Source organism: Pseudorasbora parva, chromosome 19, assembly GCF_024679245.1.
Source record: "Pseudorasbora parva isolate DD20220531a chromosome 19, ASM2467924v1, whole genome shotgun sequence".
NCBI lineage: Eukaryota > Metazoa > Chordata > Actinopteri > Cypriniformes > Gobionidae > Pseudorasbora > Pseudorasbora parva.
In genome coordinates, this window is record NC_090190.1 from 4,507,194 (window position 1) to 4,533,416 (window position 26,223).

General features: G+C 37.3%; 2 protein-coding genes across 2 annotated transcripts; both read right to left on the reverse strand.

Annotated features, from left to right (window-relative positions):
* Window positions 1–1,356: 1,356 nt before the first annotated feature.
* Window positions 1,357–9,331, reverse strand: LOC137047605 (Mtp family protein). Its single transcript, XM_067425391.1, has 7 exons — window positions 9,173–9,331; window positions 5,796–5,904; window positions 4,927–5,003; window positions 3,947–4,075; window positions 3,728–3,823; window positions 1,779–1,871; window positions 1,357–1,619 (listed from the first exon to the last, which is right to left on the reverse strand). The coding sequence occupies exons 1-7, from the start codon at window positions 9,239–9,241 to the stop codon at window positions 1,545–1,547; spliced, it is 648 nt and encodes a 215-aa protein (XP_067281492.1). The 5' UTR covers window positions 9,242–9,331; the 3' UTR covers window positions 1,357–1,544.
* A 2,175-nt stretch (window positions 9,332–11,506) lies between these two features.
* Window positions 11,507–24,057, reverse strand: LOC137047872 (uncharacterized). Its single transcript, XM_067425778.1, has 10 exons — window positions 23,988–24,057; window positions 23,850–23,918; window positions 21,811–22,761; window positions 20,739–20,845; window positions 20,520–20,620; window positions 20,334–20,437; window positions 19,616–19,838; window positions 18,287–18,690; window positions 16,271–16,593; window positions 11,507–11,610 (listed from the first exon to the last, which is right to left on the reverse strand). Exons 2-9 carry the CDS (start codon window positions 23,881–23,883, stop codon window positions 16,280–16,282), a joined length of 2,238 nt encoding a protein of 745 aa, XP_067281879.1. The 5' UTR covers window positions 23,884–23,918; window positions 23,988–24,057; the 3' UTR covers window positions 11,507–11,610; window positions 16,271–16,279.
* Window positions 24,058–26,223: the final 2,166 nt, after the last annotated feature.

Here is a 26,223-nt window from a genome sequence, read left to right on the forward strand (position 1 = left end):
TATCTCCTAATCATAAAAAATCCCCAGATGTCACTAGTTTCTGACTCATGGCCAAACGGTAATGATAGTGGTGCATCAAGGAAACTACACTGCAAAAACCAGGAGCCACACACACACACACACACACACACACACACACACACACAACCCTTAGCTAACGCTCAATTCACTATATACACATCATGTGCGGACGTGCTGTAGTACGTAAAGAACAAGCCTATTTAAATCTCGAAATAAAGCAAAATAACTGAGAAAAATAAGAATTAGTCTTCAGGTGCCATGTCCATAATTTATAACAAAAAATCTAGCATGAATTCAATCTCAAAATAATTATAAAACCAGTTATTACACCACCATCTGCATGAACATGGTTGAACAACAGATTTGTGACAATACGGTTTTAGGAAACAGTCGTGACTAGTTGATTTCTTCAACGATGCATCATACTAGTTGTACGGGAAACGCACCCCAAGTTGATGAGTGAGTGTAGTGAGTGTGTGTGTGTGTGTGTGTGTGTGTGTGTGTGTGTGTGTGTGTGTATGTGTGTGTGTATGCCCTTGTTTATATTACATTGTGGCGACCAAATGTCCCCATAAGGATAGTAAAACCTGAGATCACCTACATTGTGGGGACCAGCCAGCGGTCGGCACTTTTCAAAAGGCTTATAAATCATACAGGTTTATTTGAGAAAGTAAAAATGCAGAATGTTTCCTGTGATGGGTAGGTTTAGGGGCAGTGTAGGGGGATAGAAAATAGTTTGTACGAAAAAAAAACCATTACGTCTATGAGTCCCCACAAAGATAGTGAACCAGACGTGTGCGTGTGTGTGTGTGTGTGTGTGTGTGTGTGTGTGTGTGTTTATCCGGGAGAAGTGCCTGTACAAGCCCTCCATCCCGTTATGACTTCATACAGGGCCATACTCGAGATTAAAAAAAAAAGTCTGAAACTGTTTTAATCTGGAAAGAGTGTGTTTGGCACAGAAATACTCATGTGTGTGTGTCCAACATTTTTTTTTTAAACTGGCCATGTTTAGCATGAGAATCAACTCTATAATAGTGTAATAATTAAGATTGTATGAACTAGCATTAGACCCCACTTTAAGATTTGTTTATGGAAAATCAGAATAAAATGAGATAAAAGATAACATATCTGACATTGAGGTCAGAAAAAAAATCCCCACTGGCAGATATTTTATCTTGTTTTAAGCACAATCTCAATCATATATATATAGGTATTTTCCTGGAAAAACTAAGCAACAAATTTCCACTTTGCAGTGTATTTATGCCACATTATAGTTGCTGTTTAAACGGTCTCCCTTCACCATGCTTAAGGACACAATAATGAGAAACACATGAATCCTTCATTATTTACCTTTATTGTGTCAAAGCAAGGATGTAAGCATAGGCATGTCTGTTTGTGTATCGCTTCTGCATGTTAGCATGTGTGTGTATATCTGTGCTTACTGTGGTGTAACTCAAAAGGGTTAATCGTGTTTGTTTTGCGTCATAAAGGCAGGCATGCAGGAAATACGGTTGCATTTCATTTTAGGGCTCTTGATAGGTCGGGGGTTTGCCTTCTGCCTTCATTTTGAGAGCTTCGTCATAAGAAGGTAGCTTCACCTGTTAGTCAAACACAACAAAATAGTCAAAATATAATTCATTAAAAAAAAGATCTGTGATAATGTGCATTGGGCAGTGGCCTGGGATTGTATATTTATTATGATGCATTACAACGGCCGTATCTTGTGACACCAAAACAATCTCTATAAATGCACTTACTGTCACTGTGTTTCCAGAGTCAACGTGGATGTCAGTGGCTCTCTGTTCCTTTAGGAGGTAGAAACACTTCATTGACACCCGAAGGGCATACAGCTACACAGAGAAACACAGGGGTATTAATAAAAGCCCAAAAGCACAGAATGATTCTAGACGTATAAATGAACACACAGCTATGCAGAAACCATCGAGAGGGCAGTTTAATTTCCCTCTACCTTTTCCTAAATCCATCTCAATCGGCCAGAGGGACAGAACATGCGTTATGACTGGCTCTATACATCGCTTTCATACCGCAAACCCCCCTTACAGCAAAACAAGCTTCGGTTTAGACTGCACAATTCAGAGCAGCAGACAAAACAACACTGTGTGTGTGTGTGTGTGTGTGTGTGTGTGTGTGTGTGTGTGTGTGTGTGTGTGTGTGTGTGTGTGTGTGTGTGTGTGTGTGTGTGTGTGTGCGCGCATGTTTTGTGACATATGAGGACACAAATGTGTATAATGACATGGGTATGACACAAGGAGAGGGTGAAATATGAGGACATTACCCATGTCCTCACTTTTCAAAATGCTTATAAAAATGGTTATAAATCATACAGGATTAATTATTTTTAGAAAGTAAAAATGCAGAATGTTTCCTGTGATGGGTAGGTTTAGGGGTAGGGGCAGTGTAAGGGGATAGAAAATACGGTTTGTACAGTATAAAAAACATTACGCCTATGGAGAGTCCCCCATATGTCACAAAAACAAACGTGTGAGTCTGTGTGTGTGTGTGTAAGTTCATTTTTATTAGAATGATGACATATCATATCTGTGTTTATGTGTAGACAGTGGCATTCAAATTAAGCAAAAACTACCGTTTTTTTTTTTTATTATTATTTTTTTACGTTTTTTTTGTTGTTGTTGAAAAGTTGCTTTTATTCAGCAAGGATGTATTACATTAACCAAAAAATGTCAGTAAAGACATTTATAATGTTACAAAAACAATTGGCTTAAAATAAATGCTCATCAAAAATCCTTCAAAATGTATTAGTGTTTCCACAAAAATATTAAGGTATTGATAATAATCATAAAAGGTTCTTGAACATCAAATCATCATATCAGAACGATTTCTGAAGGATCATGTGACACTGAAGACTGGAGTAATGATGCTGAAAATTTAGCTTTGATCACAGGAATACATTACATTTCACAAAATATTACAATAGAAAACAGTTTTTTAAATTCTGAAATTTCACAATATTACTGATTTTACTGTATGTTTGATCACATAAACGCAGGCTTGGAGAGCAGAAGAGATGTCTTTCAAAAAACAACTTCAAAGTTGAATTGAAAAATAAAATAAATCTCTTTATATTAGATGTTGTTCTTGGTCTGACAACGGCAATAAATATATTTGAAAATCCTAAAACTTATTTTCTAGTTTGAATATGATTTTGAATGCAGTTTTTTTCAATGCAGTGAGAGACTTTTGGACCCCATTACACACACAGGTTTTTTGGAGACTTTCCGCAACACTATACACACTGTATATTTTATCCCTTAACCCAAACCCTGCCATCACAGAAAGCGTTAAGCGTTTTACACTTTTTAAAAAGCATTATATTATATCATTAATCATAAGCCATTTTCTTCATGGGGACCAAAAATGTCCCCACAAGGAAAAAAGGTTTCAGATATTGCCATCTTTGTGGGAACATTTTGACCACATAACGTAGGGTTTACCTGGACACACACACACAGGCACACACACATACACACGCGCACAGATAAACACATGCGCAAACGCACACACACACACACACACTTGCACACACAAACACACATGCATGCATAAACACATGCGCGTGCACACACAAACACTCGAACACACATACGCACGCACGCACGCACGCACGCACGCACGCACGGACGGACGGACGGACACACACACACACACACACACACACAATTTATACCTTCAGCAGGATGCCCAGCATAAAGGTCACACTGTACAACATGGTGAACTGGCCAATGTCCTCCTCGTTCAACTTATTGATTCCTTTCAGCTCCTTCTGTTAGGCACATACACACAAGTACATTAATCAATTATTGCGAAATTAACAGAATTCAACTAAATACTGATTTCACCTTTACAGCCAAGTCAATATTTCGTTTTGTGAAGGGGTGACTCTCACCATAGCTTGTATAACGTCTCTATATGTGGGGACCCCAGGCACACTAAAGGCTCCATAACACAGCGAGAGAAAACTCAGCGTCACCTCCACACACATCATCAGCGCGAACGGAAGGACACACATCGGGCGCTGGAGAGAAACAATCACACACTCAATCATTCACACTCCAAATACAAAACAGGGGGAAAAAACATGGGTTTTGATCTGATCAGATTTGAAATGTGTAGTTTGGAGAGAGCGCTAGGACTCCGTGTTTCACCACCTTCATAAATATTGAGACAAGCTCTCTTTCTGGACGCTGGGTAAATATTGGTGTCAGAGTTTCAAATCGAAGGGGCACACACTGAACCATTGCTTAAGCAAACTCACATGCATACACATCCAATAAAACAAAACCTGACTAGACTTATTCAAAGCGGATCAACACACTGATCGTTTCATTACCAATTTAGCATGTATATTTGGCTTCAGGAGCAGTTTCCCCAATGAGAATGAGTTATTTGTGGATTGAATATGGTGCGCAGTCAAACATCACAGTAATCCCAGTATGATAATGCCATGAATATTTCTGCTCCAGGTTAAAGGAAACATTGTGAATGAGGCGAAAAATAAACTAAGTGTGATATAATAATCTTTAGTGTCACGGATAAGACGATCACCTTAACACTTGTCCTATTTTAAAATTAGTGAAAGTAGTAATTTGAGATGTTATGAATCTAGACATAAAATGGTAAGTGCATCATGCTTCTTTAATTGTATGTAAATTCACATTAGGTATTATTTGATGGATTTTTTTTTCAATAAATAAAAATAAATATTAACATTTTCTATGCATGTATTCATGTTTTAATGTATTCAAATGTATTTCATAATGCATCACTGTGGTTTTTTCCCTCATAAACCACATTTCCATGTATTTATGTTCAGAGTACAGATGGAAACTTGTTTGTGAGTGGCAGTAAATGTCCCGCACACAGTACCTTGCGTTGAGAGAAAAGAACCAGCAGCGCAGAGATCGACATCAGAACCAGCATCAGGATGTTAGTGCTGATATCAACTGGAAAAACATCAACAACAGATTATTTTAATATCTTCTATTACTTCTATATTATCTGCAATTGTTTGATAACACTTTATAATAACTGCATCAATCATTAGCATTAGTAAATCGTCATTTATAAAGCATTAATAAGCAGCTTTTTATAAATACAGCTATAAATGCTTTTTTCTTGCATATATATATAAGCATATCTATAATGTATCATTTATCATTTCTAAGAATTACATTATTTACAAACCAGTTACTTAGGAGTTTTCAGTGGATCATTTAAGTAAATTATCAATAAACTACTTAAAGTTACATTTATACATATTATTTAGACATATAGTAATAGGTACTCAGTTTTTGCTCTATTAACATACATTTCCTACTGTAAATCATAATTAATTTAGGCAGTTATAAAACATTTAGTAGTTTGTTAACCATTTGTGAAAATTCAGCCTTGCTTACATGAATTAATTACATTTTACAATATATTACAATAGAAAACATTTATTTTAAATGGTAATATTATTAACACGGTGCATTTCTAATGATGATCATGTGAACTCTTGGCACAAAACAAATAAGAAATTGATAGCACGTCATTTTACAGTGTCCTTGTTACACATAGTTACTATAATAATAACTATAAATTATAATTACATACCCTAAATCCTATGGTAAGTACATGTAGTTAATTCATATTGCTCAATACTTAAATGTATAACTACATTGCAACAAGAACACCTTAAAATAAAGTGCAACTGAAAAAGGTAACATAACTGTAACTGAATGAAGGGAACTCACACACACGCTGGCCCCTGGGAGCCTTTGATTCATAATAGGAGACAGAATATCCCACGTTCTCCCATGAAACCGTAAGACAGGTCCCCACCAATCTCACCATGTTAACAATCTAGAGAGACGTACACACACACACACGCACGCACACACAGAGGGGGTACAGATGAGATGAATGTGACAGAATGAATTCATAAAGGTAAACTGGTGTCTGTTTGTGTGTACTCTGGCAGTCGGTCTGTTTGGTCTCTCTCCTCTGAGCCAACACCAACAGAACAAGTTACACAAGAACAGCGGTTCATTCAGAAAAACCTATAAAAGTGTAAATTACATAACATAGACACAACCTCCTCCCTCATCTATCCTATGGAGGTTTAAATATGGACAGAGGGTTTCCTGTAAACGCATTTATTTCTGAACTGATTATCATTATTATATAATGTGGTTTGTTTAAATATTTATTCAAGTCTCCAATTCAATTTGGAATATCGATTTTTCACTTTATTTATTTCAGATCATGACGTAAAATTGTTTCTCAGTAGTCTATGCATATAGTTAGCTTCTCTGTCTATGCATCTCATCTATTGGTAGCTAAATAAATACTAGCTTCAGATAAAGAGATGGCTAATGCTGAATGGCAAATGTAACACGGTTATTTAAATGTGTCCAACTACATGTCAACTAACTCATTAATTTACTACAGGTCAACTTATTTAAATGTGAAACATGTTAACTAAGTTGTTAATTTGCACCTACATGTCAACTAACTCTCATTCATTTGCAACTACATGTCAACTAAATCATTAATTTGCAACTACAGGTCAATTAACTCATTAATTTTCAAAAACAGGTCAACTTACTCAATTTATAACTACAGGTCAACTAGCTCATTAATTTGCAACTACAGGTCAACTAGCTCATTAATTTGCAACTACAGGTCAACTAACAATATTTGCAACTACAGGTCAACTAGCTCATTAAATTGCAACTACACGTAAACTAACTCAATTTTCACCTACAGGTCAACTAACTAAATTTTCAGCTACAGGTTTACTAACTAATTTCCAACTACAGGTCAACTTACTCTAATTGGCAACAACACGTCAACTAACTAAATTTGCAACTACAGGTCAACTAAATAATTATTTTGCAACTACAGGTCAACTAACTCTAATTTGCAATTACAGGTCAACTAACTCTAATTTGCAATTACAGGTTAACTAACTCAATTTTCACCTACAGGTCAACTAACTCAATTTTCAGCTACAGGTTTACTAACTAATTTCAAACTACAGGTCAACTTACTCTAATTGGCAACAACACGTCAACTAACTTAATTTTCAGCTACAGGTTTACTAACTAAATTTGCAACTACAGGTCAACTTACTCAATTTGCACCTACAGGTTAACCAACTCATTAATTTGCAACTACAGGTCAACTAACTCTAATTTCACCTACAGGTTTACTAACTAATTTCCAACTACAGGTCAACTTACTCTAATTGGCAACAACACGCCAACTAAATAAATGTGCAACTACAGGTCAACTAACTCATTAATTTCACCTACAGGTTTACTAACTAATTTCCAACTACAGGTCAACTTACTCTAATTGGCAACAACATGCCAACTAAATAAATGTGCAACTACAGGTCAACTAACTCATTAATTTGCAACTACAGGTCAACTAAATCATTATTTTGCAACTACAGGTCAACTAACTCTAATTTGCAACTACAGGTCAACTAACTAAATTTTCACCTACAGGTCAACTAACTAAATTTTCAGCTACAGGTTTACTAACTAATTTCAAACTACAGGTCAACTTACTCTAATTGGCAACAACACGTCAACTAAATAAATGTGCAACTACAGGTCAACTAACTCATTAATTTCACCTACAGGTTTACTAACTAATTTCCAACTACAGGTCAACTTACTCTAATTGGCAACAACACGCCAACTAAATAAATGTGCAACTACAGGTCAACTAACTCATTAATTTGCAACTACAGGTCAACTAAATCATTATTTTGCAACTACAGGTCAACTAACTCTAATTTGCAACTACAGGTCAACTAACTAAATTTTCACCTACAGGTCAACTAACTAAATTTTCAGCTACAGGTTTACTAACTAATTTCCAACTACAGGTCAACTTACTCTAATTGGCAACAACACGCCAACTAAATAAATGTGCAACTACAGGTCAACTAACTCATTAATTTGCAACTACAGGTCAACTAAATCATTATTTTGCAACTACAGGTCAACTAACTCTAATTTGCAACTACAGGTCAACTAACTAAATTTTCACCTACAGGTCAACTAACTAAATTTGCAACTGCAGGTCAACTAACTAAATTTGCAACTACAGATCAACTAACTACATTTTCACCTACAGGTTTACTAACTAATTTCCAACTACAGGTCAACTTACTCTAATTTGCAACTACACGTCAACTAACTAAACTTGCAACTACAGCTCAACTAACTTTCATTAATTTTCAAGTCAACTTACTCTATTTTGCAATAAAACCTCAACTAACTCAATCTGCAACTACAGTAGCTACTCAACTAGCTAATTAATTTACAACTACAAAACAACTACTTAAATTTGCAACCAGGTCAACTAATTCTCATTAATGTGCAACTACAGGTAAACTAACTCATTGATTTGCAACTACAGGCCAACTTGCATTAATTTGGAACTTTGTGTATATTAACTTATTAATTTGCAACTCTGTCAGCTAAATCATTAATTTACAACTACATGTCAACTTACTCACAATTTATTTAAATAACTCATTACTTTGCAATTACATGTCAACTGATACTAATTAATCTGCAACTTCATGTCAACTGACTCATTAATTTGCAACAACATGTCAACTAACTCTCAGAGTATTAGTAGTCTGGTTAGGGTTCAGGTTGGTAGAATAAGTTGACATGTAGTTACTTCTAGTCAGTAAAATGTCTGTTGGGAAGCATCAAAATAAATGTAGTTAGTTAGTGGATTATAGTAAGTAGAATGTCTAAAGTGGACTAATAAAACAGAGTTACCAAAATAAGTCTGAACCTGTGGCTCAGTAACTGACAGTGACTTCAAAATGGAGCCAACTTCCTCTAACTGCACAAACTTCTCCATTAGGTGTTTGCATTAAAACAAATGACAAATAAAAGCAACAATATGGTCATGCTAGTACCGGCGTACAAAACCTAGTGACTTTGAAAGTCTCTTGAACTATTACTGCAAGTGAATTCACTTGATGTTTTATACTAACCCAAGTTACAGGAAAGCACTTTTTAATTTCAACTATATAAGCACATATTGTATGCAGCATCTATAGGTAAGTGTATATGTTTGTATGAAGCCGTTTTACCAGATACAAGATGGCAAACGTGAGGGTCGCCGTGTTGACATGGCAGCAGAGTGTGCGTGTTCCCGACATCTTTCTCTCCGGCTCTTTCTCAATTAGACAAGCAAAACTGAAACACTCAGAAACAGTCACATAAATCCACCCTGTTGATACTGACGAATACATATGCAAGTTCCTGTGTGGTTGTCAGAGCTTCCTGTGGACTTTCCGAGAACTTCATCATGAATTATTTTGGTTATCTTTGGCATATTTTTGTGATTTGTATCATGAGTTGCACAATGAGAATTGGCACTTTAAATTCTGTAGAAGGATACATCACTTTTCTGATGCACAACCCTATATAAAGATCAAATTAAGCACTGATAATGGGAAAAATGACTAACATTCACCATATTTGCGGCCAAACAAAACATTAGGCAACTACATTGATTCTCTAAACATGCTCATTTCTTTGACACGAACATTAAAAAACTGGTCTTTGAGGGTCAGAAGTCTAGCTGATAGACAGGTGTTCAAATACTTATTTTCCTCACTGTATGTTGCAAAGTTACTTACACTGTAAAAAATTATTTAGAAAAAAAGTTGCCTGGTTGCCTTAAAATTTTGAGTTCATTGAAATTAAAATTTTGAGTTAATACAATGAACATTTTTTGGGATTCGACAACCTTTATTAAAATATTATTAAAAGATGTTGTAAGCATTTTGGGTAATTGTGTGTTTTATTTTTGATGACGCAGTGAAATATGCCAAATTGTGCTATTTTCATGATTCATCAGATTTTTTATGTGGTTCAGATAAAATATTTTAAGTTTCTATTTATTAAACAAATTTCCTTCATTGTATCAAATCAAATTTTTAAGTTCAATAAACTCAACATTTTAAGGCAACCAGGTTACTTACTTTTTTAAGTTAAACCAACAAAAAACAACTTTTTTTTTTACAGTGTAGAGTTGTTGAAGTGGATGATTAAAATAAAATGTACCCAAATAAATAAATAACAGGTACTCCAGTAAATTGTAATTTAATTTATCGTTAATGGTATTTAATTGTATTTTTGCATGAAGCAGCCTTTGAACATCCTTTATGAATTCCTCACTTAACATGACTGAAGTTTGTATTTCCAGTAATTTAACTTATAAGTCTTAAGTGGTCAGACTAAAAAGCAAACATGTCACAAGCGTTTACTTGTATCTCTCTACATTTTCTCACTATATCTGAAAGCAACCAGAGACAGGAAGTGGAAGGGAAGTAGAGCATGCACTTGCGTATGTGTGATGGTTATATTAACGCTGCGAGCAGGCTGTGGTGTAATGATCATGCAGAGTTTCTAAATATCTTTGAAAAAAAAATTGTCCTGCCTTTACTCAGTCCCATGTGAGAGAAACTGAGTAAAGAGTAAATCTATGGAGAATGAGAATACAAGCATGTAGTGGTGAGAGGTGAGAAGGACTGAACCCTCCAAAAAAAAAAAAAAAAAACTCCAAAAGACCTCAGAAGTGTTGTGGAGAAGTAAACCGAGATCAATGCTCTTGTAAAACGGCGTCCCCTTGTGGCAATTGCTAGTCTCTTCTATAGGTGCTCTCACATACTGTACTTTTATCCTCAGTCTTTGGCTGTGTCTGAAATCGCATACTTCTCTACTAAAAAACAGTATGTGACTAGACTAGAGTAGTATGTCTGAATTCACAGTACTTATAAAACACTAGGCATAAAGTCCCTGGATGACCTACTACTTCTGGTGAGATTCTTAAATATGAATACAAAAAACACTTTACTATCCCATGAGGCCACGGCAGAGGGTTTGTGAATGAGCATGGCGACATGGCGAATTTATAATCTCCTGATTACGTTCATACTCATTTACATTGCTTTTATCCAAAGCGACTTACAACTGAGGAGTACAGGAAGCGATCAGTCATGAAGAGGTGAAGAAACCCCAAAAGTGTCTGAAATACTAAGTTTTGGACATTACTCAGAGGGAAAAGAGAAATAGTTTTTTTTTTCTTAAGATACGATTAAGTGCTCACAGAAGAGATAAGTCAGTGATTCTGCCATCCAGGCATGTTTCTGGATTGTGGGACAAACATGCAGAAGCAGGGAGAACATACAAACTCCACACAGAAAGGCCTCCTGGTTCTCTACATAGAACGTCATTTTTTGCGGTTGTGAAATACTTACTCAGAGAATGCGATTTTGGACGCAGCCTTTGATTAACCAAACTAGGGGGGGCGGATGAACACGTCCTATGCACCACTGCCTGTGTATATGCCTGATTCCAGTTCACTAGTCCAGTAAATCTCGTGCACATACATAATAACAACACAACACAGCAAAACATCAGAGAAAGAGCACTTTAATAGCGCTTGCACACCACAGCAAAAACAGAAGACAAACATATAAAGAAATGAAAATATTTCCTGTGGATCTTCTCAGTCAGCGCCCTGAAACACAACACAGACATTTATCAGTAATATCAGGCACAGAAACAGAAGGTAGCCCCTAAACAGAACTTTACTGAAAGAAATCACTTAAACCAGCAGGTCTTAAACCAACCACGCACCAGTTAGTTCAAGGATATACATTCATGTATTAAGACCCATTTAAAGTAGAATGTGATGTCATTTAGCAATGTAATGTAAATCAAATGGAATTAAATTATAATAGATTAAATAAAATTGACTTTTTTTACTGTCAATGAACTAAATCTCTCACACACACACACACACACACACACACACACACACACACACACACACACACACACACACACACACACACTTTTTAGAATTTATATAAAATTCTCTTAAATATTTATGCATGTGTATTTATATATACACATAATTAAACCCTGTACACACACATATTATGTAAACATAATATATATATAACCCCAAATCAGAAAAAGTTGGGAGAGTTTGGAAAACGCAAATAAAAAAAGAAAGTAGTGATTTCTAAATTTACTTTGACTTGTATTTCATTGCAGACAATATGAACACAAAATATTTCATGTTTTGTCTGGTCAACTTCATGTCATTTGTAAATATGCATCCTTTCCTGTCATGGTGATTGAAATTATGATTTGGTACAAAAGTAGTATCCAAGAAAGATCTAATCCTTTAGGAGCAAAGATGGGCTGAGGATCACCAGTTTGCCAACAAATACGTGAGAAAATTATTGAAATGTTTAAAAACAATGTTCCTCAAAGAAAGATAGGAAGAGATTTGGATATTTCACATTCAACAGTGCATAACATAATTACAAGATTCAAGGAATCTGGAGGAATTTCAGTGCGTAAAGGCCAAGGCCGCAAGCCTAAGCTGAACAACCGTGATCTCCGATCCCTCAGGCGGCACTGCATCAAGAATCGTCATTCATCTATACGCGATATCACCACATGGGCTCAGGACTACTTTGGCAAACCTTTGTTAAGTACCACAATACGTAGTTACATCCACAAATGCCAGTTAAAACTGTACTGTGCCAAAAGGAAGCCTTATGTTAACAGTGTCCAGAAGCGCCGTCGACTTCTCTGGGCTCGGAGGCATCTGGGATGGAGCATCACACAGTGGAAATGTGTACTGTGGTCAGATGAATCAGTATTTCAGGTATTTTTTGGGAGGAATGGACGCCGTGTGCTCCGGACCAAAGAAGAAAAGGATCATCCAGACTGTTACCAGCAACAAGTCCGAAAGCCAGGGTCTGTCATGGTATGGGGTTGTGTCAGTGCCCTTGGCAAAGGTAACTTCCACTTCTGTGAAGGCACCATTAATGCTGAAAAGTACATAGAGATTTTGGAGCATAATATGCTGCCTTCAAGAAGATATCTTTTCCAGGGACGTCCATGCATATTTCAACAAGACAATGCAAAACCACATTCTGCACACATTACAAAGTCCTGGCTGCGGAGGAAGAGGGTACGGGTACTTGACTGGCCTGCCTGCAGTCCCGACCTGTCTCCAATAGAGAATGTGTGGCGCATTTTGAAGCGCAAAATGCGACAACGAAGACCCCGTACTGTTGCCCACCTTAAGACTTGTTTGCAGGAAGAATGGGACAAAATTACACCTGAAACACTTCATCACTTGGTGTCTTCAGTCCCTTAACGTCTTTTAAGTGTTGTGAAAAGGAATGGCAACATTACAAAGTGGTAAATGCTTTACTGTCCCAACTTTTTTTGAAATGTGTTGCAGGTCTGAATGACAGGAAAGGATGCATATTTACAAATGATATGAAGTTAACCGGACAAAACATGAAATATTTTGTTTTCATATTGTCTGCAATGAAATACAAGTCAAAGTAATTTTAGAAATCACTACTTTTTTATTTTATTTGCACATTCCATACTGTCCCAACTTGTTCTGATTTGGGGTTATATATATATATATATATATATATATATATATATATATATATATATATATATATATATATATATATATATATATATATATATATATATATATATTTTATATATATATATTAGGGATACCACAATACCCAATATAATATTGAACCATTCGGTATGGCATTCACAGATTAATAAGCGCTTATGAATTGCATTTTTTTTTTTTTTTTCTCTTCATTTGAAATATTTTTTTATATTTTTCTCAGTTTATTTAGTCTCGGTTTGAGGTTGCCTGTAAGTCTACACGCTGATATGAGCAAAATATCCAATCATATGCACTAAATTTTATGTTTAGCTGCATTTTAAAGCCTTGCCGGTTAAACATATCATTTGCGTGCTTATGCACAGTTTTGTGTTCAGTGCGCACACTAAAAGCCTGTTAAGCACACGCGATTACTGGACTAAGTAATCTTACCTGTCAAATACACACAAGGTTAACATATAAACACAGTCGGTTATGTCTAAAGTGAAAGTAAAATCTGCTATGTAGTAGCAGACTATGTAGTTTTATTTTTAGCCTACATTTATTAATTCAATTTCATACTTAACTGCTGCTGTACATCTCTGAGCTGCCACTGTAAATCTTTATATATATTTATGTTATATTATAGGCTACAATACACTGGGAATGTGTACAAGGGTTTTTAGTTATTTTAGTACAAGTTACACAAAATATAAATGAGAAATGTTGCCTTGACAACTATCTGAATTTTTTCCTCTGTTTAAAAAAATCCACTTACTTTTAATGTTTAATTCAAGTTAATTATATTAATCCTGATTCAGCACAAACACTTTGCAAAAACAGATGAAACACAATCTCTTTTTTTGTAACTTAATGATATGAACTATTGTAAGATGTTTGTAATGTTTTCCAGTCTTTAGATTGTTTTGCACTTTTTTGCAGTAAAATTTCTCCACAGACCCTCCAGCATTCCTTTGGCCCGGACCCCAGTTTTCAAAAATTATAATTAGGGATGTCCCGATCAGGTTTATTTTTGCCCCCGAGTCCGAGTCATTTGATTTTGAGTATCTGGCGATACCGAGTCCCGATCCAAAACTTCTATAATAGCCTACATAAAATAAATAAATAAAGAAGAGCAAAAAAAAACGATGTCCCTTATTTTTTATTTAATTCACCTTATTTTAACATTCAACAACTGTATTAACAAACAGAGCACTTCTGTGAGGTAGCTTGAACAATTAAGTAATAAATAACATAAATTCTTCACTTTTGGATTTTAATGCAACAGTAAATATAAAAAAAGTCCGGGACCGGAGTTGTGCAGTAGAGAGCAGGAAGTACAACGGCGATATCAAAAGCCCGCCCACACTCTCACAGATGCAGAACAATTAATTATGTTGGTGTGAAATTAACAGTTATGGAAATGTAGAAATTAAAGCTAAAGCTCCAATCTGCTCCCAAAAATCCCCAAAAAAGTCCGTTAGTGCCTCAGTGACAACTTTACTCAGAGAAGACGTTGATCTCAGCTGTCAATCATGACGTCACACACCCCGTTTTTATAGCATCAGATAACTAAATAAAACTAAACTTATTTAAAAAAACGAACACTTGAAATGAAATCATCGGGATGATAACTGCCTTCAATGACATTAACTTTGGGGGAAAATATTTGAAGTGTAATTTGATTGGTGTCCACAGGTGCGGCTATACTGGGAGCGGTCACTGGGGGGCGATCGAGCCGCGGAGGCTTCAATTTCTGAGAGGGATACTGCAGGCTTGATTTAAACCAACCATAGACAGTAAAATAAATGGACACAGCGTTCCCATAGACTTCAATGGCGAAAAATGAAGTCAATTAGAAGCACTCAGTTTGGCTGAGCGAACTGCGCAGGCTCAGACTGAGCTTGATGACGTAGATGTGACGGGAGCCTCCTGTCTGACAGTTGTAGGTCTTCAAGTAGTTGTGGAAAGTGAAATCTGAATCACGTTGTTTAAATGTTTTGTCCCGTGGCTTTTGGCTCACTATGGGCTTCTCCCCATTCTTCTCCCTTGACTTTATCAGACTTTATGCCTCCATGTCCCCCTGATTGCCTCATAGACAGTCAAAGATTGCCTGCGAGCGTCTCCTCCTGTCTATATGGTAATTTCTCCACTGTGGGACAGAGTCGCGTTGGTTATGAGGCAATCGTTAGCCTATTTTTACAAAAACGGCTTCTACGGGGCGATAGTGTAAGATACAAAGTAATGGAGCCTTTCATACATTGTCGTGTTTCTTTAGAAATAAACAATGGACAAATGGAGTCTTTAAACGCCTCAGATGTAAAGTTATTCACTATCAAAGTGACTCAAAAATGAATGGGAGTCAATGGGATGCTAACAGCAGGTGATGGCTTGGTTAGCAATGGCCGCCCCTATGGGTGGTACGCTTTCCGAGAGCTAGATTACCCCCTTGAAACCAACCAACCGTACAACATAAAACAAGTGACGTCATGCCGCATCCGTTGCTGTTTCTGTGTGGAGTTAAAAGGGTCTAACTCCGTGCCACCACATAATTATTGATGTGTTCAAAAAAATTATGAGAATATACATATATATCCAAGTCCTGATCGAGACTGAAATCACGTGATCGGATCGGGACATCCCTAATTATAATGACACATACTGTTCTATTATCATTTATAAAATGCAACATATGTTTATATAGACTCTGCATTCACATGGCACTACACATCACCTGCTGTTGTTAAAAGTTGATCGGTGAAAAATCACAATGAAAGGTAGGCTCCGCCTCGCTGACTCTGATTGGCTGACTGTCCTCGGGCTCCACCTTGACATTGGGCAGCAGGGGGTCAGGTGTGGGTTTGGGAAGGCTGGGCTGAGGCTGAGGCTGAGGCTGAGGCTGCGCTCCTTGGAGCTGAACGTAATGTTGTTGGGGCAGGAGCTGAGTGTACTGGCTCTCATGATGACCCTGTGATGATAACTGTGGCCGAAACACCGCCTGTGTGTACTGAGCCGGCTGACTATACATGTCAGTAGTCCAAGGGTAGGCCTGAAATGCTTAATAGAAACATGTGGATTACCACCACTTCAGCTCTGCGGCACATTTTGGATTTTTTGGAGAATTAGGCATATCTGATTTTAAAAGAGCACACTACCAACATACATTGGTGTAAATTGATCAAAATGGTCTCATTTTACAGAAAACACGACATTTTAACACAGCGGTGGAATATTGCATATATTCTATTGCATCTATTCACAATTTTACATATAAAGAAATAATGTTTTTAGTTATTTTAAATTAATTTATTATTTAAAAATCTACATTTTTGTATCTATTTGGTCTACAGCCTTTCTGAAAGTGTCTATTGATTCTACTAATTGGCACTAAACAGGGGAGAAAATAATTTTTCCCTATAAAAATAATCCAAAAAAAAGTTCTTGAGATGTATCTGTCCAAAGTATCTCCAACTCATCTGCATTGACATAAGCCTGCCACTAGGAAATCGAAAAAAAGGCTCCGCCTCTTTAACTTTGTAAAGGCAGATCTCAGGGCTCTGATTGGTCTAGAAGCATGATCGACATGTCTATAAAGAGCTGAGATTCTCCGCTTTTTTTGTCATATGATACAGTATGGGATGACATCATCAAAAATCGCGGCTAACATTGACAATCAAAACTAAGGATAATAAGAGTATTTGTCTGTATCACATGTTTTGATCTGGACATCGGTGATATATTACAGTGTGGTTTGGCCATGCTTGCTCACAGACATTTGAAAATAGTCTCATTTTGAGGCAAACAACCTACAGAACAAGCTGATATAGCGTTTGAGGCTAGTAGCTTTACAACAAGTTTGTGATCCGAACAGGAATATGACTCATTTGTTTGCTTGTTCAAAGGAGTCATTTCAATCTTTGTGATTCTTTTGATAATAAAGTTACTGTAAATTATTAGATTGGTGAAATATTCTTGAGGGTGAGAGCTTTAATTTGATATATGACTTGTCTATTTTAGGTTAGTCTGTGTGATACAAATATGAAAATTTATATTATTTGTATAATTTTCAAGGTCATTGCGGAGAGGTCGAATTCAGAACATATTTTTTTTCTCTATGTAATATAAATACAGAAGTTATTGGGTTATTAAGAAAGCTGAGTTTCTAATCTTTCAAATTATACCATGTCTAGTTTTGTGGTGCTCGAGTTATAGATTTTTTTTTAAAGATTATGAGGATGCAATATGGGGGGTGCAGAGCTGAAGTGGTTAAAGAAAGATGTGTGGTTCTCCAGTGGTGTAATGCGGTAGACAGGGTAAACCCAGCCTGACCTGCCGGCAATTTGATTTCGCCCGGCAACTCAGTCTGGAAACCCATACATTCATTTCCCCTACTTTGGTTACACTTTTGCGGGAACCAATCACAGACGGGCCCATCCACACAAAAACTATTCTCGTGGCTTCATAAAATGATTATAGAGCCACTGTAGTGAGATGGGCTTTGTAACGACGTCTTTAGTGCCTTTATGGGTCTTGAGAGAGGAAATGACATTGGTGTCAATGAAGGCCTTTCTGAGCCATCGGATTTCAACACTAATATCTTCATCTGTGTCTGAAGATGAACGGAGGTCTTACGGGTGTCGAACGACATGAGGGTAAGTAATTAAAGAGAGCATTTTCATTTTTGGGTGAACTAACCCTTTAATCTGAGCTTGGCCTGGTGATAGCCAGACAGGTAATGTGATGGACTTACCATGAACTCCAGACTGGAGCAGCATCTGGTTGCCGGTTTGAGACTGGAGATACGCATGTCCGCTGCTGGTGTATGCGGGCAGAGTGTTGTTGGTACCCGTGGTGAGGGGCAGATATGGAGCCCCGCTGCTCTCTGTAGGGTTGGGCGTGAGGTAAGGAGAGGGTGTGAGGTACGACATGTGGGAGTATTGGGGCAATAGTGTGCTGGACTGCTGCATAAGACAACTAGTTTGTTGGGGTAACAGAGTGTTTGGTTGCTGATGCAGGAGACTATTAGTCTGCTGAGTTAATAAGGCGTTAGACTGTTGAGGAAATGTGTTGAGATGGTAGTTTAAAGTGCTGTTCTGTGAAGCAGAAGTCATGAAGTCCAGCTTCACAGACGTGCCCATGGCATCATAGTCAAACCTGTGAACAACAGAAACACATTTGAGGATCAAAATGTGACATTAAAAGATCTGATCGTTTTGAACATAAAGCGGGAGTTTCCAAACATTTTTAGTATTGGGCCAGAGACAAGGCAATCAGAAGGCATTCATTTAGTTTATCCAAAAATTGATGTCATTTATGACTCCCCCTAATGTCGTTCCACATCCGTAAGACCTCCGTTCATCTTCACAACACAGTTTAAGATATTTTATATTTTAGTCCCAGAGCATATGCAGTCTATGCACACTTTACTGTCCATGTCCAGAAAGGGAATAAAAACATCATCAAAGTAGTCCATATGTGACATCAGTGGGTTAATTAGAGTCTCTTGAAGCATCGAAAATACATTTTGGTCCAAAAATAACAAAAACTACGCCATGAATCAATGAATCGATCAATGATTCGGATCGCCAATGTCACGTGATTTCAGCAGTTTGGATCACGTGTCAAACTGCCAAGCTGCTGAAATCACGTGACATTGATCGATTCACTGATTCATGACCGTTTGAATCTTTATTTGAGGTTTGAAGACAAACGCGGAAGAGAAGACAATGCTGAATAAAATCGTAGTTTTTGTTATTTTTGGCAAAAAATGTATTTTCGATGCTTCAAGAGATTCTTATTAACCCACTGATGTCACATATGGACTACTTTGATAATGTTTTTATTAGCTTTTTTATGTCTTTTTCTAGTTTTATGAGGTCTTACGGGTGTCAAAACCGTAATTAATGCAGAGTAATTAATGACAGAATTTTAATTTTTGGGTGAACTAACCCTTTAAGTAGCAGGATCACTCTAGTACAGACCTCCACTTCTGAAAAATCACTACATAAAATGCCATCTAGTGACGCTTAGTGGTTGACAAGGGAACTACGTGGGATGAGTAACCTAGTTTCATACTAACCCTGTGTCAGTCTGTAAGCTCAGCGGTGTTGTGTCTGTGGAGCTGGGCTCGCTGTGTTCAGGTGTATCCAGCAGCAGGGATACGGTGTGTGTGGATGGGTTGTATGCCGTGATGAGAGGCAAGGAGGCTCTTCGAATCGGAGGAGGACTGTGCATGGGAGGGGGCATGTACTCCAAAAAACCTCCTTGAGATACACACGGTGCCACATCAACACAAGCTGAACCTGATGCACACAAAAAATTGCATTTGCACAAACAAAAAAACAGGGATATAAGTTTTTTCCCCTTCTCGATAGTCCACTTTAAGCATTCTAATAAATATAAGTAACTTTGCACTTATATGTAAACTAACTCTCATTAGAGTATTGTCAGCCTGTTAGGGTTAGCAGAATAATTTGACGCACTGGAGAGCATCAGAATAAAGTGTTAGCCGATATTAAGCAGACAGTCTAATAATATTGTAATGACTGCAAGTTGACGTAGTAGCAAAGTTTTTTATAGCTAGTAAAATGTCCAAAGTGAACTCAAATTTGTGTTAACAAAACAGATGCCCATGTTTTGAATGTGCAGCCATTTTCAGTCGGCTCTAATTAAATAGCGTAACCCTATTGTGTAGTTTAACTAAACCGTTTAATCCCTAATGCATAATTGAATTACATAGCTCAGATCCTAATATACAGCTTAATTAAAGGGTTTAGGTGTATGTTTGAGTGTGTGACCTTGTGGACTGGTGCGGCTGGTCCGGATGGTACTGTAGGGGGGAAGTGTGTTCCCAGGCTTGGGATGTTGAGATGCCATAGCAGGAGCTGTAAAAATTGGTGGCCTGTACAGACACAAAGGAATTATACAATTGATTATATGCATTACATCAGACAATATGTTAGCTGCATTGTGTAAACACTAACCTGTTGACCTGGGCACACGGTGGAGCCCGACTAGCAGGAGGCTTTTTGGTTGTAACTTTTGCAGTTTTTCTCCATTTGGCTCGACGGTTCTGAAACCATACCTGATGGTAGGATCAGAGTGCAATTATTGACACTGGCATGTAGTTTTATTAATATAATGACAGATTAATGTAAGAAGGGGCTTGAGATCATAAGGAATGGATGCCTGTGGGCAGAGACCATGATTCTCTGGGGCGTAACTCCAACAGCAGCTGCGATCTCCTTTCTCTTGTCTCCATCAGGGTAGTGATCATCCTGAAATACACGCTCCAGCTCCTCCAACTGATCTACACACACACACACACACACACACACACACACACACACACACACACACACACACACACACACACACACACACACACACACAAAGATGTTGGTACACCTATTATCATGAGGAAAATCCATAGGCAGTAATGTTTTTTTATACAGAGCTAATTATATTTTCTAGCCCCCACCCCTTAACCTATACCCATCACAGAAAACCTACATTTTTTTCAGTATTTTTATTTTAAGTTTTTAATTATAAGGACATCGTCATGTATTTATAAAGTAGAGGGTGTGGCATGAAATCTGAACACACTACAATTTAAGAAAGCGCACACGCACGCGCACACACACACACACACACACACACACACACACACACACACACACACACACACACACACACACACACACACACACACACACACACACACACACACACACACACACACAGTATATATTTATATATAGTGTGTGTGTGTATATGTATATATATATATATATATATACCAGAGTTTGGTTTTTACAGCTCAGTAGGTATTGAGAGTTGCTAGATGACACTTGTGGCAGATTAGATTTGCTGTCGCTTGGGTGCATCTAGATTTCTAGGCTAAATTCAAAGTGCTTTACATAGAATTTAATTAGAATAGTGATAACATATGCATAATTAATAAAAATTCCACGTGTAAGAATTAAAATAAAAACAGGGACAATTAAAATAGTTGTAAAGATATATATCTTAAAAGTCCAAGAGTTCTTCTGTGAAACAGAAAAGATGTTTTGAAGAATGTTTTGTCCATACAGTGAAAGTCTATGAGGTCGAAAACACAGGACAGGATTGTATGGACAGCAAAACACTGAGACATTTTTCAAAATATCTTTTGTGAAACATACAGGTTTTGGAAATGACATTAAGGATAGTACATTATGACATAAATTTATTTATTTAAGGTGAACTAATCCTTTAATATGTACATTCTCTCACCTGAGCTGTAGAAGGTGCGCGTTTTCTTCTTTGGAGGCATTAGAGGGACATCAGCGCTGATGAAGGGTAAAGCCTGAGTGCTGGTTTCTCCTCTGATGGAGGTCAGAGGCATAAGGGCCGCTCTGCTGGCGAAACGGGTGTATCGGCGAGTGGTGTAAACCTGCCGTAGCGTCACCTCCAGTGGTCTCGTGGACACCATGGCTTGAGGATCAACCGCAGGGCTGCTTCCATAGGGCCGTTTGCCCAAACACGGGGCCTCCAACTGGGCCTGTGGCGGGACCTGAGGTGGAAGTAGAGGCTGGGGCTGAAAGGGAAGGAGTGTGGGATTTTGAGGCGGTAACGTGATAGATAATGGTCTCGGTGGGGATTTTATAGGGGGTTGCTGGGAGAAATCTAAAGACTTGGGTGGGCATAATGAAAGGTCTTCATTCGTACATCTCTCTACCGGCTGATCACACACCATCACCAGGTCTATGGTGCAATCTGGGCCCATCTGCAAAATACAGTCGTCCTCTAGAGGCGGCACCAGCAAGTCTCTCGCCTCTTCTGCATCATCCTCCTTCTCCTCCTCATCTGTCTTTGTTTCATCATCTTTTAAACCTAACATACTTTCATGCTCATCTTCTTTATACTGTTCATCTGATTCAACGTTATCTGCTTTTTCGTTTTGCTCTTCTTCTTTTTCTTCTGTGCTTTTCTGCTTGGTGTCCTCAGTTTTGTTTTCTTCCTCTTCCGTCTCTATTTTCTTTTCTTCAGGTTCTTGAACTACTGCCCAGCTATCCTCAGTTATTTCCTCTAGATTCACCTCAGAGTCCTTCTTGAGCTCCCCTGACTCCTTGTCTTCCACCTCTTCTGAATTATTTTTTATTTCTCTTTCATTCTCTTGCTCAGCATTTCTGTATTTACAATACCCTATCTGCTCGTCTTCTTCACACAGAGGACATGGACCCTCTGGAAACATGACATGGCAAGAAAAAGACAATTATAAGACAAACCAAAACTAATAAGCAAACTTGAAATCTATCAATTAATCTAAATTCATTTTTTTTGAGAGCCTGATTACAAAAACAAAAGTCTCACCTTTAAAAGTGATGTTGCAAGCACACAATTATGTTGACATTATAATTAAATGTAGTCTATATGACAGACTTGTGCTCCACATGTTGCAATTAAATATTTTCCCTTTTTTAAGTGATTTCAATCATATTTCAAGCAATTCAAAACCACTGTACATTATTTATCGGCTTTAATATATTGGCCAAATTAAAAATGAACATATATAATACATCCCTAAAAGAAATGTGCTTTATTATCTCTCCAACCTAAAAAACTTTCAAACTTTGTTTTCAAAAGGGAAAGTTCACCAAAAAAAGGATAATTCTGTCATCATGTAGGCTACTCCCCTTCCTGTTGTTCCAAATCTTAACCTTTTTTCTTCTGTGGAACACAAAACGTATTTTAAATAATTGTCAAACAAACCGTTTCGACTTTCATTGAATGCAAAACATTTAAATAAAATTAAATAAAGAGTAATTTCCAAAAAAAATCTTCCTTTAAGTTCCACAGAGGAAAATGATACAGGTGTAAAAGAACTTGAAGTGAGTAAATGACAGGATTTTTATTTCTGGGTGGAATACCCCTTTAACTTCGAGACATGGCTCTCCTTGTTTCAAAAAAAGAAACAAGTTTAAAGTAATTTATGTGTTGAATGTTACAGTTGTTCAAAACACGTGAATTTTTTTGCAAAGGCTCGCACGCGCGGGTCTGTGTGTGGAAACCCTATGGTGGAAACTATAAAAAATGTTATTGCCGAAGGTTTATCATCCAGTTAGTTACAAACATTACTTTAAGTTAGCCTACAATATTAAAAGTGACTCTTTATCCACGTGCTTGTTTCTCACTAATTAGAGAATAAATTGAACCTCCGCCCTGAGTATCAAACCATTAGACCTTTTATCCGTTTAGAAACGAGACCAATTAGACAATTATCGGTGTCAAAAATAATGAGTCAATCAGCTCATTTACATCAAATCACCCACCGTAATCACTGGCAAACAAGGCATCTTCGGCCATCGTGTAGCCCACGCGCACAGGCCTCTATCTGTAAACTAGATATTAAAGTAATTGAGCTTGAGTGAAGCGTTAACTCCAGCATCAGTATTGATCTGATTGATAACCTGCAGTCGCTGCTCAGGTTACATCACGTGACGTGACACACAGGAGGCGTGTTTCCATCAGGTTCGGTGTGTGTGCGGTTTCATTCATGCGCCCTTTACCTTCACTTAGAGCAGGGTTGCATTTAACAGTATCTCTAGTCTTATATTAGTTTAAATAAAATGGAAAAACAGTGTATAGAAATATACGCCTATACCATAATTGCCCGAAATTTGGTTTGTTTGAGTAGCCTATGCATTTTATTAGAAATTAATGACAGTAACAACAAAAAATCTAATAGTTTTAAATAAACTGTCGACTCATCTGACCTTTTCTTTGTAAAATGACAATGTATGTGTAAAACTTAATTTCATTCTGGAGCAAAAGAGTTCGTAAGATGAAACTAGCACTGCATCCGAAATCGCATATTGTGTATATGGCATTTGGCATTTGGTTTGAAACTTTGTGAACGTAAAACAAAAATATGTTCTATATAGTATGAATGTGGGAAGTAAGAATGAAATCCAGCTTGTCATTATCATGTGACCTGCAGTTGCGTTGCTCCACCGCCATCCATAAATCCTCTCCCTTTGCCTCCTGGGATATTAAAGTGTCCATTATATGCACACTTCAGAATATCGCCAGAAGTGGTAGGTCATCCGGGTACTTTGTGCCAACTCTTTTATGAGTGCTGTGAATTCAATTTTGTGACTTACTGTGTTTTGCCTACTAGGGAAGATTTTGGATGCAGCTGGAGTTAAAATTGTGGCTGATATTGCTTCTGGTTCAAACCTGACAGCAAATGGAGCATGTGCCATCTGAAATGGCATACTTCTCTACTATATAGTAAGCAAAAAATACTGTAAAAAGTACCCCAATAAGTGCACATATGATGGACCCTTTACTATCCCATGGCCACAGTAGAGTATTTGTGAATAGCTGTGGAACAATGCAACGGACAGCATGGCAGCGTCCAAAATCACACACTCTAAGTAGATACTTATTTAGCATAAGTAATTACTTCACGACAGCTACAAAGTATGTTCTATAGAGTATGAAGGACATCTGGTTGACTGCATTCGCCACACGCCGCTTCACTGCCATTCACAAATCCTCTCCTGTTGCCTCATGGGATAGTAAAGTGGCCGTCATATTGAAAGGGGATTCTGAAATCCACTGCCTTCTTCAATATACCTGTATATATATATATCCTAATTAAACTAATAATCAAAGCCTTAATCAATATTTATCCTGCTTTATTATTATGATGATTTAATTATTCTTTCCAGTTATGATTTTGCTTAAGAGAACCATTGATCTAAAGTGTGTATTTGGTCTCTGAGTGGTGACTGAGGGTCTGGCCTACACTGTAAAAAATTAAAACGGAAAATGTAACTGGTAATTTTCTGCCAGCACATTATCCAGTAATTTTATGGAGATTTCCGTTAACCATTAAAGCACAAAAATGCAATGTGTAATTCAAAATACAGGTAAAACACCTGTAAAAAAAAAACAATACGAAAAATTCCTTTTCCTCCTTTCCTCATATTTATACAGTACATTGTGCCCAATTTTTACTGACTTTTTTTTTTTTTTTTTACAGTGTAGAGGTGTGTGATGTGTCACTAAACCCTTGATAGCATAAAGGAGGTATTTTAGAGGTATCACACACCCCTAACAGGCCAGGGATGCAGTAACAGTATTCGCTCTGGCTTCCAGATATGAAATACGGAATTGTCTTTCATTTAATTTATTATATTTTACTTATTTTTTATTTCCTTTTACTGAAACACTAGAGTCAATATGAATATTGCCTGTACTAATATCTGTACTCTCACTGAGAGAAAGCACATGTTATCAGTGTGTTTTGGGTCAGAACTGGAGCTTAATCAGCTCCAACCTTGGAGAGACTATCTGTGTGTGTGCGCAGTATTCTGTGTGACAGATCAGTGTTGAGAATGGGTATCCTAAGAGATGGGTGGACTTGTTGTTCTGGACAAACTGGTGCCTGCTCCAGATCAGGACGGTCAGTACAGGCCTAAATTCGGGTGAAAGCTTCAACACGTTCTATGGACATGTGAATCTGAGAGAGAGAGAGGCATACGAACTCCTTGTGAGACTTAAAGCTGGCTTCTGCTGATGAAACTGCAAACTATTCTTCAGTACATTTTTTCTTTTAATTAATTGCACTCGTGACTCTTGGTCTTCATTTCTCACTACTGGTCCTGGGTCATAAACCCCTGACAATATGCACACTTC